The 20,862-nt window shown below is 39.2% G+C and overlaps 1 protein-coding gene across 1 annotated transcript in view; it reads left to right on the top strand.

Annotated features, from left to right (window-relative positions):
• The first annotated feature begins 2,898 nt into the window (after window positions 1-2,898).
• ACTR3 (actin related protein 3) overlaps window positions 2,899-20,862 on the top strand; it is a 58,330-nt gene continuing 40,366 nt past the window's right edge. The window contains exon 1 of the mRNA XM_021009421.2: window positions 2,899-3,177. Within this exon, the coding sequence (XP_020865080.1) occupies window positions 3,134-3,177 (44 nt within the window). The 5' untranslated portion in view covers window positions 2,899-3,133. The remainder of the gene's footprint in view (window positions 3,178-20,862) is intronic.

Genomic DNA, 20,862 nt, shown 5'->3' with positions numbered 1-20,862 from the left:
AAGCAATTATGGGGGAGATACAGGCCTTTTCCCTATTTCCTTGTTTGAAGCTCAGTCTTTGAAGGACATTATTGAACTCTGCCAAAAATTTACCCTACCTAGACCATCTTATCTAGTGTTCTACTTAGGTTTGAGTGGGCATAAATTCTTTGATTAAATTGGCCAAGGCTGAGGGTGACATATAAGCATTAAGTAGGTTCCAGGAGGGAACTCTGACCTCTTTATTAATAATATGCTAGCATTATTAATAAAATGATTACCCAGAAACTATCTCTTGAACTTTTAAAATATCACAAATGGAGATGGCAGATGAGAGGTCAGTGATACACAATTAGCTTTGCCACCTTCAGTGAGACCAGTAGAAGTACCTGAGTACAATGGAACTGACACTTATCCTACCATGAGATTTGATTTTAAATGGGAAAGCCTAGAAATAGACACATTGCAACTTTCTCATGGGAGTCACTGGAGGAATGACTTGAGTTTCTGGGTTCTTAGCTTTCTTGCCAAAAATTAAGGTTTCTTTGTGGTCAGAAGAAGATCATATGGACTAGGAAGAGATAAGATTGCTTGGATCAATAATTTTTGCCTATTTTACACTCCTAATATAACTAGAACTGATGATGCCTTCTCACTTGGAGAGGCAGGTGGGGAACCTCCTTGAAGAGTCATGATATGTAATGAAGTGCCTTTGAGCATATACATGTATTTTATAATTGGTTCTAGTCTGGAAACCACATGGTTAATAGGAGGCTCTTTGAGTAGGTGTATAGCCAGAATTGGGTTTATGTTCAAAAACCCTAATCATCTTTAGTTTTACCTAATTCTCATCAGTGCATTTTGATGGTTTGACAAATGACAACAACCTAGAGCGGTTCTCCTGGAATTTCATTCTGCTGCTGCTGAAGTTCTGGGCAGCCAAGTCAAAGGTTTATAAGATGGTTCTACATAGGGGCACTGGATTTATTTCCTTTCATTTTCATTATATTTAATAAGATATATAATTACAGCATGTTAAGCATCTGAGTCCTACTATTTTGAGTAAATAACCCAACAGAGCAGAATCCAGCTACAGGGTGGGAGCTTTAGCGCTGTGTACAGCCACAGATTTCATTCAGGCCCTTTTCACCTCACTCCAGAAATACTGCAACAGTACTTTAATTGGTCTCTCTGCCTCCTCTTTCCACTCTAATCCTTCCTCTACATAGATTCTAAATAAATTTTCCTTAAGTGCAAGTCTGACTATGTCACTCTCCTACTCAATAAACTTCAGTGGCTCATTACTGTCTCTGGAATCAAGGATAAATTTCTGTTTGGCATTTAAAGTTGTTCACAACCTTGCAACAACCTATCTTTTCCAGGTTTATTGCACATTCCTCTCCCCAACTCCCAGCATTCCAGTATAATCAAACTGGCTTCTTACTTCGTTTTCCTCTTAGGGAACACGACAATTTGTCTCCTGCTTCTGCCTTTGCACAGGCTGGGAATACACTTTTCCTCACTTCCTCACTCAGAATCCCGAGTTTCCTTCAAGTCTCAGCTCAAGCTCTGCCTTATACATGAAACCTTACCAGCACACCAATAGCTCGTGTTTTTATCCTCCATGTTACTTTGTATCCATTTTACATATCCTAAGTTCCTCTAGGACAACTATTTCATTTGTCTTTGTATCTAGGACATCTAACTCCCTGTTGGGCACATAGTAGACAATTAATAAAATGCTTGTTTAATAAATTTTTTTTTAGCTTTTTTCCTCTCTTTGCACTTCTCTCTTCCTCTCCCTTTTCTGTCTTTATATGGACAAAATTCCCCATCAGGAATGTCTGACTATTCACTCCAAAAGGAAATTTATCCTTGTCATGGTCGTGGTGTGGTCATCATCAATATCAACATCATCATCATCATCAAAAAACCTTAAGTGCCCAATTTTGTAAGGAGGTGTTGTCCAACCTTCTGTGCCCGCCCGATGTGGCCAGACGCTGCCCTGTAGGGTGCTATTTTAAATAATAGACCACAGTAATTCAGAAGAATTCAGAAAGGGGTTCTTAACCTCTGTGTGTGTGTGTGTGTGTGTGTGTGTGTGTGTGTTTAATTTTTTTGATAACTATTTCAAAATAATTGATGTCCTTGGTAATTCTATAATTTTGTGCATTTAGAAGCATTAGTCTGAGAAGAGGTCCATAGGCTTCACAAGACTATTGGGGGGGGGCGTCTAGGCCACAAAAAAAGATTAAGAACCCACGAATGACAATAAAACACTTAAAATACACAAACAGTTTAAGTCACATTTTGCCTCAATTTTTTCTCATCCAGAGTCTCTTTTTATTCTTTTTCCCATTGTGAAAAGTAACAACTTAATTCATGGGAGACACGTGCTGCTGATTTTCTGTTAGAATGTTTTTTCCCTTGGACTCCAGAGAAAACCTACGCGCCCACCCAGCTTTGCCTTTTTAAGACTCTGAGCCACCCCACGTTGCTGGAAGCGCAGCCTCGCACCAGGAAGCTCTCTCAACCTACAGAACTAATAATCGAGGAGGAGTAAGAGAAGGAGGCGGCTCCTCACGTTTGTAGGGACCTCTGCTGACTTCCCAGCTCCGCCTCCCCTGGAAAACCCGGCGTTGAATTAGCCGGAGGCAGCTCGGAGCGGAGCCAGGAACCTGGGTGGGGAAGCTGCCACCGCCTCCGCCGCGCGCGCATGCTCCTTACCTCCTCCCGCTGGGTGGGAGGAAGCTGTGGCAGCGTTCTCCGCGGGGCTGGGCCGGTCCTGGGCGTCAGCGCCGGTGGCCATCTTGGCTTCCCCGAGAAAGGAATTGAGAGGGGAGAAGTTGTAGAGGGGGAGGGCCGGAGCGGGGCGGGGAGGCGGCCGCGGCGGGCTGGGCGGGACTGCCGGCCTGACTGACTGGCTGGGTTACGGAAGTGGAAGCCGCTGGCCGAGGCTGCTGCCCTCCCTCCTTGCCCGCCCGCCGCCGCCGCCGCTGCCTCAGCTTCCTCTCTGCCTCCCGGGAGCGCGAGGCCGGCCTGGCTGTGGATGGTTAGATAGCCCCCGCCGCCAGCCCCCCGTCCTCCCCGCATCCAGCACGGACCCGACGGCGGCGGCGGCTGCAGCGAGAGGAGGAGGAGGAGGAGGCGGAAGATGGCGGGACGGCTGCCGGCCTGTGTGGTGGACTGTGGCACCGGGTGAGCGGCGGGGACAGGCCCCCCTCGGGGGCCTTGCAGCGCCGACCGGGGTGCGGGGGGAGCCCCGGCCGAGGGAAAATGGCGGGGCGAGGGTGTGAGAGAGACAGATACGGAGAGAGGGTGTGGGGGAAAAGATGAATGGCATGGGGAGCGCCCCCGCCGCCGGTCCGGGTGTCAGGTACCGGCTCTGCCGGGCTCGGGAGGGGTGGGGCCCCGGGGACAGGGACCCTCCCTCGGCTCCCCCGACCTCGCCCTTTTCGGCCCAGGCCAAGTGCGGGGGGAGACGGGGGAGCCAAGCACTCTTGTGGGGGTCAGGGTTGGGGGTACAGTGGAAAGGTTCTGTGGGGACTCCCCCCCAGCCCCGCTCCCACCTCCTGAGCCCTCCCCTCCCCCACCCCTCCTGCCTTGGAGACCTGGGGACCCCCTTGCTTCTCAAAGATTGGGGGAGGGTCTTCTCTCGGATCAAAAGCCCACACCCATTTCTCTGTGGCTCTCTCTCCCTCCCTCCCGCCTGTTCGGGAGAGCTGGAGAGAGGAGGGGTGGGGACCGGAGGAAGAGGACTAGACAGAGAGGAGGGGGGAAAGGCAAGCCCACGTTGTGGGTTTTGCTAGGTTGCTCTGACAAAACTCATGCCCAGGGTGTGGGTTGGGGAAAGGGAGGAATGCGCTTCCTTCGTGGGAATTGAGGCAGGGTTAAAGAAAAAAAAATCAAAACTCGCTTACTAAAGCTCTAAACATCTTCTTCCCCCACCCCACCCCCCAACCTAGTCGCTGTAGCGTCTCCATTGCCTTTTACATATTTTGCAAGGGAACAAAGTAACATTTTAATTTAGAGTGAAAGATGTCATGTGTTACTTCTCTTGTCTGAAAGAAAAAAAGTCCCTCAATGAGCAAGCGCGCAGCAACTTCCTTAGTTTTGTCAAAGCCTCTTCCTGCTTTAAATCTTTTATATCCTTATAAGGTAGTTTTCGATTTCAAACCTGAACGAATCCACTAGATTTTTTTTTTGAAATAAGCAGGTTTAGATACATGTTAGGGGGTGAGTTGCAGGTGTTAGGCATTTTTATGAAGTAAAATAAAATGTATCTGTGCCCCAGAAAAAGTAACAGAAAACATTTTAAGTAATTGTAGTTGCAATATTTATTAAGAAGAGAAGCAGACGGTGATTGTACAATAAATGTGGTAAACTTGTAAGTATTTCATTTTGGAACTTGTAGTTTACTAAAATTTGGAATAAAGAAAACCTGGTCATTATTTGTGACGATTTTTAAAAAGTGGATTATAAAAAACCTTATATATTAAACATGTTTTAATTTTAATAAGTTGTGGTATCTCAAAGAAAAATTAACTTTTTTTTTGCTATACTTATTTATATGGTGCTTCTGTGGTTTTCAAAGCCCCCCTTTTTCCCCAACAAGCCAGATGATAGGTGGTTCAAAGTATTTTTGCTCCTATTTCATGGAAGAGAAAACTTGAGGCCCTTAGGTAAAGTGACTTGCCGAAGGTCACACACAGCAAATTAAGTTTTGGAGCCTGTAGTAGGCTGTTTTGGAGTCATATCTTCTTAGTGCAAGTCTATTTCTATTTCCCATTAAACAGTATTTCTCATCTGTCTGACTTGATGCCATCAAATGGTTTCCAGTTTTTTTCTCTTCAGAATTTATTTTTGTTGCAAAATGTTTATCCCTTTACTATATAAGGTACTACCTGTTACACTAACATAAGATTTCTTTACCCTGATGTCCACAGTGTCAGCTCTAGTGACAGTTTCAGAAATTACACTGTTGTAAGAGAGAAATAGCATTATTCTTAATACAGGGTTCTACTTTGAGTGGGCACATAGGTAGTTCTCTATCTGAATGTATCTTTTTTTGATAAAATCTCTTTCAGAATGAAAAGTGCTACCAATTTCCATAACATTTCACATTATCATTGAAATAGCTGTGGCATTTTTAAGTTAGATGTAGTCCTAGTCTTTTTGTATTTTTGTTGTTACTTTCTTTGTAATTTTTTATTTTTGGTTATTTTATGCTGGTATATTGAGGCTGAAGTTCAGTGTCCTCATATGACCCCACTTTCCAAGGGACAGCCTTGAATTTAACCTGTGTGCCTAGCAGAGAAGGTTAGTTTATTTTGAATTGCAAAAGCATTTAATTAACATTTAATTTTAAAGAAACTTTTCCATAGAGAACTTATTTGTGAACATTAGTATTTAGGACTAATTCATATTTATGAATTATGAAGTGCAAAATCAAGACTTCTATCTTCAGTGGATCATAGAATTTGAGTCTTTTGACAGGAACCTCAGTGGCCATCTCATCCAGTGCATAGATGAAAGGAATATCTATAATGTATCCAACAAATGGTCATTGAATTTCTGCTTGAAAACTTTTGGAGGTGGGGGGGGCAAGGGTGAGGCCAGATGATCCATTGTTTCCAGATGAAGCCCATATGACTTTTGGACTTTTAAACACTTCTAGCACCTTTGACCACAATGCTGTTTTATTTAAGTAATTTTTTTTGATGGGGGTGGATTGAGGTACAACTCTATTTTCATTGTTACCCAGTGTTGAAACCTACCTGCAACTCCTCTGAAACTTACATTTAGAGAGTTTCCCTGGATTATTGAGAAGCTGATAAAATAGAATTTTGGAATTGGAGGACTTGGGTTCAAATTCTATCAAAGAGCCACGATTCATGTTCTGGGTTTAAATTTCACCTGTGTGGTACTTTACTATTTGCTTGATATGTAACAAGTCATTTAACCTCATAGAATTTAAGAGTTGGGACTTTAAACAATTGTCTAGTCCAAATCATACACAAAAGGAATCCCTATATGGTTGAAAGGTAGTGGATACTATAAGCTCTTCTGTTAAATAGGGGCTGAACAAAATGGTCTCTAAAGCACTAAGGGTTCCTTTCAGTCCTAGTTCTATGGTCCCATGACGGGTCTACAGACTCATAGGACATGTCAAATCCTGGACTTGAAATCTAGGTTTTCTCAATTCTAAGACAAATTTTCTAGCCCCTATGCCAGATATTATTTATTTAAATATATTGCTTAAATGACAGTGTATCTGTATATTATAACTGTTCCGTTAATATTTGACAAGAAGAGAAAGGTATTGGCCTAGTGGGACAAAAATAGCTGTAATATTTGCCTCAGGTGTCTGACATACCATTAGAGATTCATTTCTTTGGGTCTTCTCCCCCTAGGAAGTGGAAAATGTTATTTTCACATTTTAGTTTTCATCTGAGGACAAGACACTACTGAAATGCAATACAAAATAAGCATTTTGAAGACACTCTTTTTAAAAGGAGTTGCCAAGGGCAAATTTTGCCTATTTCATAGTATTTTTGCTAGTTTTAGAGATTTGAAAGGTTAAATTTATCTCATTTAATAGGAGTAAAACATACTGAATCAAATCCATCTTTCCATTATGTTAGTTGGGCAAAGTGAATAAAAAAAGAGGAAAGAGAGGACTTCAGTGTTTTTAGAGACTGAAAAATGTTGCTGTCTTAGAACTGGCAAGATTTAGCAAAGTTGCCAGTTCCAACAAAATATGGTGCCACTTCTTTCCACCCCCCCCACTCTTCCCTGTTTTTTTTTCTTTGAGACTGGATTTCTTCTTTCTTCTAGGTTGGCAGTGTAGGGTTTATTCATTGCCTTACCCAACTGTTGACTATCTTGGAAGCTTTAACCTGTTCAGTTTCTGACCTAGGTGGGCTCTGTTCTTCTTAGGCAGTCTGGAGGCCCTCCACTTCTGGGAGTTCACCATATTAGTCAGTCAACAAGCATTGGCAGGCACGGTGCTAAGTGAAGGGGATATAAAGAAAGGCAGATATAGTTCCACCCCTTATTTTTTTTTTAAGGAACTTGCATTTTAATGTCGAGACAATATGTAAATAACCTCTGTGTGTGTGTATGTGTGTGTGTGTGTGTGTGTGTGCGCGCGCGCGCGCCTGACTTAATATGGATCCTCAGTCCATCACTTTTGGCCCTACTGGGGCTTAGAACTCCGGAACTCAAGGGAATCACTAGCCTTCAGCTCCCTAAAATAGTAGAGATTACAGACTTGTGCCAACAAGCCCAGCTCCTTATTCTTAACAATTAAAAATTGGGAACTTTAAGCAGAAGTAACTCTCTCCTTCTACATTAAGAAATAAATAAGCAGCCAGGACTCAAAACCAGCCTAAAGTCTTATCCATTACAATGATCATTTTTTAAACTACCCAGAAATAAGTTAGATAATTAATCTTGCATAATACTAAAATTAAATTTCTGTACTGTTTCATTGTAGATTAAAGTTAGAACATAAAAGTATTCTGTATTCTGAGGCTAATTTTTTTCAGTTACCCAAAGTTTAATTGATAGGAATTAAATTCTTAGAACTGTAGAACATTGTAAAGTTTTAAATTATTTCCTATATGTATTCAAGATTCTTCAACATTTAAATAAAATAAGACTTCCTAATACTCTTGTTTTAGATACCATCACTTTTAATTGTGAAATTTTTCTTTTTCCTTTTATCATGTCATTTTAAAAATTGTGTTAGTAAAAATCTTTTTTCATTAAAGGGTTTAATACCAGAACTCTGTCTTCTTACTGTGAGACTCTTTTAATTGTTGGAATAGACAGAGTATTTTTTGCTAAACAGTTAAACTTTCCAAATATATTTAGCATATGAGAATATGTGCACTTCTGGGTAGGGTGAAGCATTAAAGAAAAATTCATAAAGGCTTTTTTTTCTCCCTTGGTTATATTGCCATAGTCTTGCTGCCTATCCTGTGTGGCAGACCATTCATGAGGTATGGGGCAATGTTAGCACAATTAGGGATTCTGAAAAAAGAAATGCATGGTTGTCTCACATAGTCATAATACAGATTACTAGTAAACATTAGTAAATGTTTATTGAATGGTCATGTGCTCTTCTTCCATCCCAGAGGACTGAAGCATTTGTAGTCCCTTTTGTTGTTGTCATTAAATGTATTTATTAGTACTTATTTGCACCGGTGCTTTTGTTATAGCTGTTGCAACAGTTAGGTTATAAATAAGTTTAGAGTTTTGTCCCCTGTTCTCTAGGAGCTTATATTGAACGGATTCAAACACCCTTTCTAGTCCATTGTACTCTGTCTGTTCTTTCCTCCACCGTAGGTGGAAAGTTTTATTTTAGATTATATATATGTTTAGTAAATAAACATTACTGCTTTACTCAGGAACCCACTTAATGAACTTTTTTGCATAGAGTTCTGTGTGTTATTTTTAAAATTTTTGGTAGGGATGACCGTTAGACTGCAGTTGCACCATTTTACCACTTATATTTTATCAAAATATAATTATTTTTAAGGATTTGATGCCTTAGCTTTTTGGGACTTAATTTGATTGGAGCAATCTTTCCATGACATACTCTGTGAAATTGTACAATGTTTTGGGCCTTGATATTTTGGATGTGTGAATCCTCAAAATATCTATTATTGTGACCCACTACTTAGCTTTCTTTTTGGGTTTTGTTAATGAAAGAATGGAGTTTTGGGAAAGAGTTTTAAATTGATAATAGATCTTCTTTAGAATTTAGTTATGTAAGTAACTTGGTATTTGCAAATCATGCAAAAATGATGTGCTTGTACAGCTGGCAAAAATGGCATTAATTGTAAAGTTGAATTGAGTCTGTGCTCTATGCTAAATACTGCTAATTGCTCTGAAGAGATAAAAAACACCTACTGACACTTTTCCAATAAAATTATAATCCTAATGAGAAGACAAGACTTACACATAATGCTGTGTGAGAAATTGTCTCTTGCTGAAACGTACTGTACAGATAAGTAGTACGGGGATTAGAAAAGGTAGGTGTAGGGGCAGCTAGGTGGTGCAGTGGATAGAGTACTGGCCCTGGAGTCAGGAGGACCTAAGTTCAAATGCAGTCTCAGACACATAACACTTACTAGCAGTGTGACCCTGTGTGAGTCACTTAACCCCATTGCCTAGCCAAAAAATAAAGGGGGGAGATAGTTATAGTAGGCTGGTGTAGTTAGGGAAGACTTACTGATAGAGGACGGGTTTCGGTTGAGCCTTGAAGGTTTTGGGTACTTGTAAATTCAAAGGAAAAAAGTGAAAAAAGATAAGAAGGTAGGAAAGAGTTAGTCTACTCTCATTGAGAGGACCAACTGATGTGAAGAGTCTATATTGTTGAAAAGCTGTAAGGGATAAATTTGATAGTGAGGTTATTGAAGGCCCTGATTGCCAGGCTGAAGATTTGAGTGTGATCATGTGAGGTCTTCATAAGTACTTGAGAACAATTGGCATTATGAAAGTGAGGTTTAAGGAAGATTGATTAATGTGGCAGAAGTGTGCAGGATAGATTGGTTGGGATGGGAAGAAGGGTGGGTGAGTGGAGAGAGAGACTTAGATATTCACAGTATTTCAGAGAAATACTACAGAAGAAAGGCCTAGTTAATATGGTGGCAGAGGAAATAGACAAGGAATAAATCAGGGAAAAATTTTAAAGCTAAAAATAAACAGTGCATGGTGATGGATTGTATATGATAAACAGGATTTTGTGATTTTTAGAACCTCTTTTTTTTTGAGAAATCAGGAAACTGAGGCTTAATCAAAATTTCCAAAACACGTACCAAAAGAAATACAAGGTCTAGAAATTTGGAAGACAAAAGAAATGTGCTTTCCCTGTTGGATTTAGAGTGTTAGTAGCTGATTCACTGTAAAGAAGCTAGGCATCATTATATTTTTCCCAGTATCTAGTGGACTAGAAATACAATGGACTCTTAATAACAACAATCTCTTTATAATAAAAACAGTTTTTTTGTTGTTTTTTGTTTTTTGCATTTTTTTTTCCGTCGAGGCAGTTGGGGTTAAGTGACTTGCCCAGGGTCACATAGCTAGTGAGTATCATGTGTCTGAGGCCATATTTGAACTCGGGTCCTCCTGACTCCAGGGCCAGTGCTCTCTCCACTCTGACACCTAGCTATCCCAATAAAAACAATTTTGGAAATGTCTTGTGGAACTGTTATGAAAGAATTTTATTTTCATTTCCTTGAAAGTGGGAAGTGGCATTATTGATACAGACTATAGTCAGAAGCATAGGGACAAGAATAAGTTCCTTAATAAAGCGATGAAATGTGAGGACCAGAGATTCCTGGATTATTTGTTTTATTTTAAATTTAGTTCCTAGGCAACATAATTCAATGGACCTTTGATCTCACATGTTTACTTCTCTAGCAGTGTAGGTTTCAACTTACCCAAAATGACTTTTCTCTGTGTCTTTCTTAAGTACTCATATGTATACACACACATGTGTATATATATATTGTTATATATATATATATATATGTATATATATATATATATATATATGTATGTATGTATATATGTATGTATGTGTATGGGTATATGTATATATGTATCTGTATATCTGACCATACTCTCTATTACTCTAGCATCAAATATAAAAGCCTCTCAGCATTTAGTTCATTTTAAACTGACCCTTTTTCTACCTTTCTGTTCTTATACTTTTCTCTCCTTCAGGCAGTCTAAAATCCAGCTAAACTAGTCTACACATATTCTTCAAACATGATAGCCCTATCTCCTGTCCTTGTGTCTTTGCACAGCTTGTCCCCCTTGCCTGGAATTTCTTCCCTACTTATATACTCCCTTATGTTCTTTGGCATCCTTCAAGTTCTAGCTCAAATCCCAACTTCTGCAGGAGGCCTTTCTGCATCCCTTCAGCTGCTGCTTCCTTTCCCTCTGAGATTTCTCACAGTCTACTCTATGCGTATTTTGTTATGTACTCAGCTATTTACCTGTTGTTTCTCCTGTTATAATATGAGTTGCTTAAGGGAAAGAACTGTTTTTGCCTTTGTATCCTCAGTGCTTTGCACAGTGCCTGGAACATAGTAAGTGATTTATAAATGCTTTTTAATGGACTGATTTTCATCTTTGAAAGTATTGTACAATTTCCCAAATGCATTTCACCTTGCCTTTTTAAATCTTCTATTTTTAATCTTCTATTTAATTATCCATTAGCCCTTTCTTTGTCTTTCTATAGTACACCCAAGATGGGTGTACTGATAGATTGGCTTATTGGATTGCCCATACAGCTGAATGTCTGGGCAGGGAGCAGCTCCTTGTCAGTTTCCTTTGCTGGGTCTTGATTCAGATTACTGTCTAACCATAAGTGTCCCACTGGGTTCTATCCTGGGCTCTTTTCCCTTCTCCCTCTATTTTTTTTCCTTTTCTTCTTTTTTTTCCAGCTAGGCAGTGGGGACTTGCCCAGGGTCACACAGCTAGTAAATGTTATGTGTCTGAGGCCAGGTTTGAACTCAGGTCTTACTGAATCCAGGGCCGGTACTTTATCCACTGCGCCACCTAGCTGCCCCCCTTCTCCCTTTATACTACTTAATTTGGTGATCTCATTAGCTCCCATGGATTAATTATCTCTATGTTGATGTTTCACAACCTGTCCTTCCCTAACCAATCTTACAACTTCAACTGTATTTCAGACTTAAACTGGATGTCCAGTGACATCTTACATTCAACATGTCTAAAACAGAACTTATTATTTTCCCCTCTAAACCCTCCCCCTTTCCAAGGTTCCCTATTACTGTGGAGAGTATCATCATCTTCCCATTCCCCCAAGCTGGAAACTTAAGTGGTTTCATCCTTGATTCTTCACTATCTCTTCCCTTCCCTCTGCACACCTTCCCCCCACCCCCATCAAGTCTGTCACCAAGGCCTGTAAATTTTATCTTTTCAACATCTCTAAAATGCTTGCCTTTTTTTCCTCTGACAGTACTTCCACTGTGGTACAGGCCCTTATCATCTCACACTTGGAGCATTCTGTTAGCTTATTAGTTCATCTGCCTACATTAAATCTCTCCCTACTTCAGTCCATCCTCCGTCCAGCTCCCAGTGATTTTTAGTAAAGAGCAGGTCTGTGTAAATGTGTTCCCCCCAAAAAAAAGTCCCTCCCCCCAAAAAAAAACCCCCAATAACTCCTCTCTGTCATCTCCAGGATCAAATACAAAATGCTGTTTGTCAAAGCCCGTCATACCTTAGCCTCCTTTTACCTTTTTAGTTGTCTTACACCTATTCCCCACCATGTACTATTTTTTGATCCAGTGAAACTGGCTTCCTTGCTCTTCCAAGACCTCATATCTCTTGGCTCCAGGCATTTTCTCTGGTTGTCCCCAATGGTTGGAATGCTTTCCCTCCTCATCTTTGCTTACTGGCTTCCCTGAAGTCTCAACTAAAATCCCATCTTTTCTAACCCTTCTTATTTCTAGTGCTTTCCCTTTCTAAATTATTTCATGTTTATCCTTTATATAGCTTGTTTGTACATATTTATTTGCTTGTTGTCACTGTCATTAGGTTGTGAGCTCTTGAGGGCAAGGATTGTCTTGTTCTTTTTGTATCCCTAGCACTTAGCATAGTGCATGGAACATAGTGGATGCTTAAATGTTTATTGACTGACCATTTGATTTGTCTTGAATGGATTTTTAAAATTATCTCTTTTGAATGATAAGTTTAATGAGGTGCTCCTCCAGTATGCATTTGACCCAACCAAACCTTGTAGTGGTGAGAGGGGAGAGAAGGTTCAGAATAATATATGTGTGTGTGTGTGTGTGTGTGTGTGTGTGTGTGTGTAACAATAAGCACTTATAATGTGCAGAGACACAGAGGCAGGAGCTAGACTGCTGGATTCAGGGAATGACAAGACAATCACTTTATCTGGCACATAGTGTATAAAGGGAAATGATATGAAATAAGCTTTGAAAAGTAGATTAGAGCTAGTTTGCGAAGGGCTTTAAATGTCAAACAGGATTTCATATGTTATCCTAGAGGCAGTGGGAATCACTGAAGCTTCTTGAGGAGGAGAATGGCAAGATCACATGTTCTTCAGGTAGAATATTTTGGCTTCTGTGTGGAGGCTATATTGAAGAGAGTTGACACTGGGAGCAAGGAGTTCATTTACAAGGCTGTTGTGATAGGGCAGCTGTGGAGACTTGAACGAGGATGGTGGCAATGTGAATGGAGAAAGGGGAGCAGATGTATTGTGGAGGTGGGGGCTATGAGATTTGATGACTTATGTGAGTGCTGTGAGGGAGAGGGAAGACACACTTCTTTCATACTTTAGGATTTAGTGCTTATTCTGCAATTTAATTCACTGAATATTTAAGTGTCAGTTCTGCACAGACTATGGGAGAGAGATGAAGAGCAATAGAACGTCCATCCTCAAGAAGTTTGGGAGAACGTGGCACGTATTAGGCAATTAACAAATATTCCATAACAAAGAGAGGGCATGAAGGTTTGGGGAAGGAAGGGTAACCTCCCGCTGGAGGGAGAGGAGTTAAAGAAAAGGAGCTTTGATTCCATATACCATGAAACTTGATATACCATTATAAAGTTTATATTTCAGTGAAGTTAATGCTGTAAGACTCTTCCTGTCAATTTAAGTAATAGTTTATTAATGTAATTACAGATATAGTAAATATGGAAAAATGTTTTGTATTTTTCCTAACAATGAACTTTATAATGCATCTGGCATAGTAAAAGGTGTTAAAATGCCATTTTACTGTATATAAATTGTGAACCTTGCTTCAGCAAATTGTAGATGTAACTAATAGCGGATAGAATTACAAGGTTTCAGATCTGGAAGGAACCTTAGACATTTCCAATCTTGTTTCACAGATGAAACAAGGCATGGAAATAAGATGCCTTTTAGTATATCTTCAAGATAGGTTTGGTTTAATACTAATTTAAGTTTTTTTTAAGGCATTTATGCCTCTTTCCATAAACTTTTAACTTTATAGTAGTTGAAATTTTTGCCTGGGTAGTTGATGCTATTTACATTTAGAAAAAGGAAGCTTGGTTGAAGCTCAGTGGGATATGTTTGAGATTCTGTGTTATGTATCTGTTGTAATACATAAGCATAATCTATAGTGCAAGTGAAAAATGCATGTTGAACTCCCAGAAGACTTGATAATAAGAAATGCAACATTTTGTGGATTCCAGGACAGACTACTTTAAAAATAAACACGATATTCAAACAAATGTACTATTTATCCCAAGGATTTAAATCTCATCATTTTCTAATATCCTGGAATTTTTTTTACCGTATACATTCATTACTAAGTAGTATTAAATAAATAAGAGCAATTTTCAAAATGTTGTATGAAAATTTCAAGGTAATCTAAAGTTGGGATGACTTTTATTTGTAGTTACTTTAGGTATTCCTAACAGCAGTTAAAATTGTAGGCCAAGTGTGTAATGAGTGACTATCCAGCTTGAATAATTATTTTTAAAAATCTCATTATCTTTAGACCTAGATTTAGTACAAATATAGAACATATAGGGAGCCTACTTACCACTAGGTTAATTTTTATTAATTTTAATCTCCTGAGTTAAGTTAGGATAATTTTGCCAGCTTGAACATTGAGAAGTTATTTTACAACTAAATAATTAGTTAAATTGGACACTGCTAGTTGTTAATACTGCAGTAATAACTAATATAGAATATAAGAAAATTGACACCTTTAATTTTGATTTGAATTTTTTTGTCATTCATCTCTCATGTGGACATCCTCAAACAGAAAAAGATTATAAAGACAAAACGTCATTGATTAGTGCTTCAGTTCTTCAAGGATAACGGTTTTGTCAGTGTGATTTCCTAGCACTTATTGCAGCTCCTTTATTAATTGCTATATGGTATTGCTTTGGACAGAAAAAAAGGAATCTGTTGGGTGAAATTGGTATTGGGTGTTCAAAATAGAGAACAGTAGGATGATTTCTGTTTCAGGATCCTGGAGTACTATCGGGTTGTGGTGGGGAAGCATACTAGTTTACTGTATGCCTCAGTTCTCTATTAGGAGCTTCCTATTCTTCCCACATTTTTTTATGACTCTTCCATAGGCTTTGACTCTTCCTAAGGATGTTGCAATGACTATGGTATCCATGACCTATCAGAGATATGAGAAACTTAATCATGTTTAATTGTGGAATTTGGGATTGACTAGTTTAAAAAAAGTTTGATGTGATTATTACCAGGTCTTCTGGGAGTATATTCATTTTTCTTTTGCATCATAACAATATGCTTCTTTATTACAACAGACATGTAATGCAGAATTTAAAATATATCAGGCTGGGCTTCATCCAAGATTCCGAAGTAACTTTTTAGAATGTAAATTCCTTATAATGAACTTTGAATGGTTCTGTAGAGGGTCAGGACATAGCTTCTTTGTTGGATACTTTTTTTTTAGGTCTACTAGATAGGAGGTAAGAAGTCAGAAGTGAAAAGGAAAAGAAGAGCATTGTTTTCCTTTTTCAGGGGAATTTGCCATTGTGATTTAAGATTAGAGAGAAAATTTGATGTAGTGGACCTTAGGTTGAAGTTGAAATCAGAGGTCTTGGGTTTAAATCCCAGCTCTGCCACTTAATGCTTATATGACTTTGGGAAGGTAACTTAACCTAAGACTGAGTTTCCTCATGATGGTTGAATCAAGTGGCCTCTAAGGTCCATTCTAGTTCTGAATCTGTGATTCTGTGATTCATTGGAAATGTTCATACTTTTCATTGTTACCTTTCAAAGGTGGTGTGACCAGTGATTCATAGGTTTTGGATATAAGTGATAGAATTGAACATCTTTTTTTTTTAGTCTGATTGTATTGAAAATAGGATTTATAGGCAATTACCAGGGATTTCTGGATCACATGACCAAACAACATAGAAGATCAGACAATTTCCTGGATCCTTAGGGCCTCTGAAACTAGTATTATACCTAAGAGATAAAATAATTTCAACAGCATAGGATACCAAGAATAATAATGAGGTACAGGAAATTACTACCTTAAAAATACTAACAAATAGTCTGTATCGCCTTTTGCTGAGTGTCAGGGGAGTTGGGAGGAGGCAGCAACTTCACGGTGGTGTAGAGAGGTTCTGGGCTCAAACAAGGGAGGAAAGAAAATATAGGAGACAGGAACAACTCAGAGTTGCTGTGTGTGTTGAGGGTAGGGTGTTGCTAAATTTTCTTCTATAGTCAATAAGCATTTATTAAGCATCTGCTATGTACTAGCGACTTCTAAGCACTGAGTATGCAAGAACAACATTTAAACATCGTTTGACTTTAAGAAGCTTTACATTCTGAGGGAGGAGACAACATGTATAGGTATATATGAGATTCAGCCTTAGTGGATAGAAACATTCCTGTGAGGAAACTCTATAGTGGATAGAGAACTGGACTTAAAATTCGGAAACCTTAAGAATCCTGCCTCAGTTACTTACTGGCTGTTGGGCCTTGTTACTCCCCGGGCTTCAAGACTCAGTTTCCTCATCTGTAAAATGGGAATAAGACCATCTACCTTATAGAGTCATTATGAGGAACAAATAAGATAATATGTATAAAGTACTTGGTAAACCTTAAAGCACTATGTAAATGTTATTTCATTATTATTGTGTAACCTTAGTGGAGATGATACAAGCAGTTGTGGTGGAGAGAGTCTTATTGTGGAGGGGAGAAACTATAAGAAAGACTGCAGAAATGATGATTCTTGAGCTTAGTCTTAAAGAAACTAAGGGATTCTAAGGGAGGGAGAGGGGATAACCAGTACAAAAGCACAAGGTAGTGTATGAGGATCAGCAAGTACACTAGTAGAAACCATATTGTAGATTATGTGGAAGGGAGTAAAAACACTGGAGAGTTAGGAGCCAGCTTGGAGCCAGCTTGTGAGGAACTTTAAGTGCCAAACAGGAGTTTGTATTTGATCCTAAGGGTGCCACTGGAGTTTGAGGGATGGGACATTGCCAACCTGTGCTTTGAGAAAATTTGCTTTGGTGGTACTGTGGAGGATAGATTAGCATGGGAGAGACAACAGTCAGGGAGACCAGTTAGGAGGCTAATGCAGTATTGCAGGGCCTGAACTAAAGTGATGGCTATATTAATGAATGAATGAATTAAAAAAAGTATTTATTAAGGTCTTAATCTCTTCAGAGCACTGTACTACTAAGTGTTAGGGGTACACATAGAAAAGTAAGGGTCTTTATTTTCAGGAGTTCACATACTAATAGAATTCCAACACATATGGAAGATATCAGCGTCAAGTCAGATGGAAAGGTCCCATGATCCTTAGTGTACAGTTAGTTCAGAGGCATAGTAATGCCTCTTTAATGTCATTTCTCCTGATGAAATCACATCACTTTCTGATGTTCAGTCATTTGACAGGACCATGTACTTTATTTGCATGAGCTGCTTTTCTCAGTCTTCAGTAGCTGTTGGTTCAGCACCTGTAGGAGCCTTTGCCAGGCTATGTCTCCAGAGAGGTTGCTTCCCAAGATGATGGACTGAGAGGGCGCTGGGGTTGGAAGCATTGCAGTTCCCAAGTCTCCTGAGTTCAGTGTTCAGGGTCCATCATTGTCTGAGCTGAGATAGTGGTCAAGTTGGTGGTGGTAGATTGACTTGCCTGGCACATAGTGCTCCCTCATTCCTCAACCCCCACCTTTACCCTCATGGGAGCCTTGCCCTGTGAGTGGCAGTTGAGGGTTGGTGGCTCACCCCTTTTCCATAGAAATTGTGGTCTAGCTGATAGCTATGAGATATTAGAGCAGTAGTCTAAGGGTGCTGCCACTTCCTGGGCTCTTGTGTTTATCTACCTATTAGTGGCAGTTGATGAGCAGTTGTTGCTGATGGAAAGTGGAGAGACTAAAAACAGGGGTGGGAAACCTGGGGCCTTGAGGCCACATGTGGCCCTCTAGGTCCTCAACTGTGGCCTTTTGACTAAATCCAAACTTCATAGAACAAATCCCCTTAATAAAAGGATTTGTTCTGAAAACTTGGATTCAAAAGGCCACACCCAAGGATCTAGAAGGCCACATGTGGCCTTGAGGCCCCAGGTTCCTCACCCCTGGACTAAGATGTTCCTGAGAGATGTGGAGAGAAAATTCACAAGATTTGTCAACTGATTGGCTGTATGGGGTAATGGAGGCAATCTGCTGGAGAAGCTGAGAAGGAAATGGTGTTAAAGGTACAAGTAGGAAGATTGGCCTTGGCGATATGAATCATCTCTTCAGACATTGAACTAAAGGAGGAAATAATAGGGGCTGGTATCAAGAGAATGTGAGAGGAGAAGGGAGAAGAGAAAATTTCAGTAGAATGGTCTCAGTTTTTTCAGGGAGATAAGGTTCTTAGCTAAGAAGGTTAGAGAGACGGAATGCAATAGGAAGTTTGAGGAGAGAGAGGTTTAGAAAAGCACTGCGATAAGTGGGATAAAAGGTCTGTTAGGGAGAGAAGGATTACCTTGCTGCTAAGAGAACCTAGTGGAGACTATGTAACAAATTTGTAGTGGATTCAGTCATTATGGCTTTGTGACTTCCTCCAGCTCTGTGCTAATAGCATGTGATTGAGAGTAATCTAGTGTTAGAGTTTGGTACAGTATGATCTGTAAAAGGACAAAAGAGCAAAAGTATTAGAGTAGAGAATTGGTGTTGAATTGAACTAGTTCACCAAGAATTCAATATTGGAAAGAGGAGAGTGTAGCCAGGAGCAAAGGGGACGACCTTGGAAAGTACTGTGAGATGAAGGGATTGGCATTAGGTGGGGTATTCAAGTAACGTTTACTTACATTAGGGACTAAGTAAACTTTGGTAGACTGGCTCTTTGAGCCTAATAACTATTTTTTTATATTGTTTCTATAGGAAAACATGTTTTGAGTATTACTATGGGAGAATAATTGAAAACCTGTACGAATAAGTCATAAAATTTACCTTTTAGGGCAAGTATGATTAGTATTAAAATGTTCAGTATTCTGATTTTTTTTTGTACTTTATAAAAAGTAATCTTGGAGTGGTTGACATTTTTACTTTCAGGAGCTTAGGCTGTAGTTGGGGAGAAGATTTTATATATCTATCTCTCTATATCTATATGTACATATAGCTATATGTAGATATAAAACAATTTAAGGTTTGCAAAATGTTTTATATATTATTTTATTTGATCCTCACAACCAAGTCCTTTGAGATAGGTGGTGTATTCCCATTTTACAGATGAGAAAATGAGGCTGAGAGGATTAAGTGACTTACCCAGAGACACAAAGCTATTTAAAGTGTCAGAGGCACAGGAGTTTAAACTCAGGTTTTCCTAACTTAAGGTGTGGATTCTAGTACATATAACAAACAATAAATGGTAGTTGTTAGTAAGTAATTGTGCGATATATTGAGGTATTGGGGATTTCAGAGAATGACAATATAGGTGAGGCCTGGAGTAGATAGAGTTCACATAGTAGATAGAATTAGATCAGAGTCATGAGAGATTGATACATTGTGACAGAAAGAAAAGCTTTTCAGGCATGTGGTTATTATGAAGAATGGGGGAAGAGATAATAGTGATATTTATATAGCTTCTCAACGTTTGCAGTGCTCTTAAGATACAAAATTACCTCATTTACATATACAAGGATACTACATTTGAGCTTCATGACAACCCTTTGACCTATCAGTAATATGTGACCCATTGGGACACCGAGAAGATTAATCTGAATGGAGGGGTAGGTCTCTGTCCAAAATAATGAGAAGTTGGAGAAGGTGCCATCTGCTTTGGTAGAGTTTTTCCACTGGCAGCTCCTTAAAATACCAATAAAATAATTTTTAGAAGTAGTAGAGGAATGACAGGACAAAATATATTTAAAGATCAGTATGTCAGTAGAGTATGCATGGTGGATAGCTGAGAGAAAGAGGTTAGAGTCAGGGAGGTAAGATTGTTACAGTTTTAGGTGTGAGGTGATAAACACTTAAAAAGATTGATGGCCATGAAAATAGACTGTAGGATTTAGAACTGGAAAAGACCTTAGAGATCATTCAGTACCACTTCATTTTACTGTACAGATGAGGAAATTGAGATTCAGATGGAAAAAAAAAAGCATTTGACCAAAGTTACCTAACTAGTTGGGATTTGAATTTAGGTCCTCTGACTGTAGAGCCAGTGGAACCATATCTACAACATTCTTTTGGTTTACTAATCTTGTAACCTGGACACAAAAAGGATATTGAGGTTAGCCTGCCATGACTTAGCCATGAAACCATACTGGCTCTTTGTGACATTGCTTCCTTTTCCAGATCTTTTTTAATTATCTCTTTAGTAATTCATTCTAGAATTTTGCTAGGAATTGAAGTTAAATTCATTGACTTAGAGTTTTCAGATTCCATTTTTCACTCTTTTTCAGTTTTTGAAAATCAGGACGATTTCCTTTTTCCATTTCTGTAGTACTCCTATTCTCTGTAGTCTTTCAAATACGACTTAAATCAGCAATCAGATTTGCTGATTCTTTCAGAATTCTAGGATATTCTTCTTTTGGGTTAGTTAACTTGAATTAGTGAAGAGCAAGTAGGTGTTTTCTCTCTCTCTCTTTTTGTTTTTTTTTAAAGGCAATTGGGGTTAAGTGACTTGTCCAAGATCACACAGCTAGTAAGTGTCAAATGTTTGGTCTGAGGCCGGATTTGAACTTAGGTCCCCCTGACTTCAGGGCCGGTGCTCTATCCACTGTGCCATCTAGCTGCCCCAAGTAGGTGTTCTCTTATCATCTCCTTGACCATCTTGGGTATCAACTACTTAGCTATTTCTTGTTCTGCCTTTTCTAAGACAAAAGTTGTTCTCCTTGGCAGAAAAAAAATAGAAGCAAAATAAAG

The sequence above is a fragment of the Phascolarctos cinereus genome, unplaced genomic scaffold (genome assembly GCF_003287225.1).
Source record: "Phascolarctos cinereus isolate Bilbo 61053 unplaced genomic scaffold, phaCin_HiC Scaffold_726;HRSCAF=1367, whole genome shotgun sequence".
Lineage (NCBI taxonomy): Eukaryota > Metazoa > Chordata > Mammalia > Diprotodontia > Phascolarctidae > Phascolarctos > Phascolarctos cinereus.
This window is presented reverse-complemented; position numbering and strand designations above follow the sequence as displayed.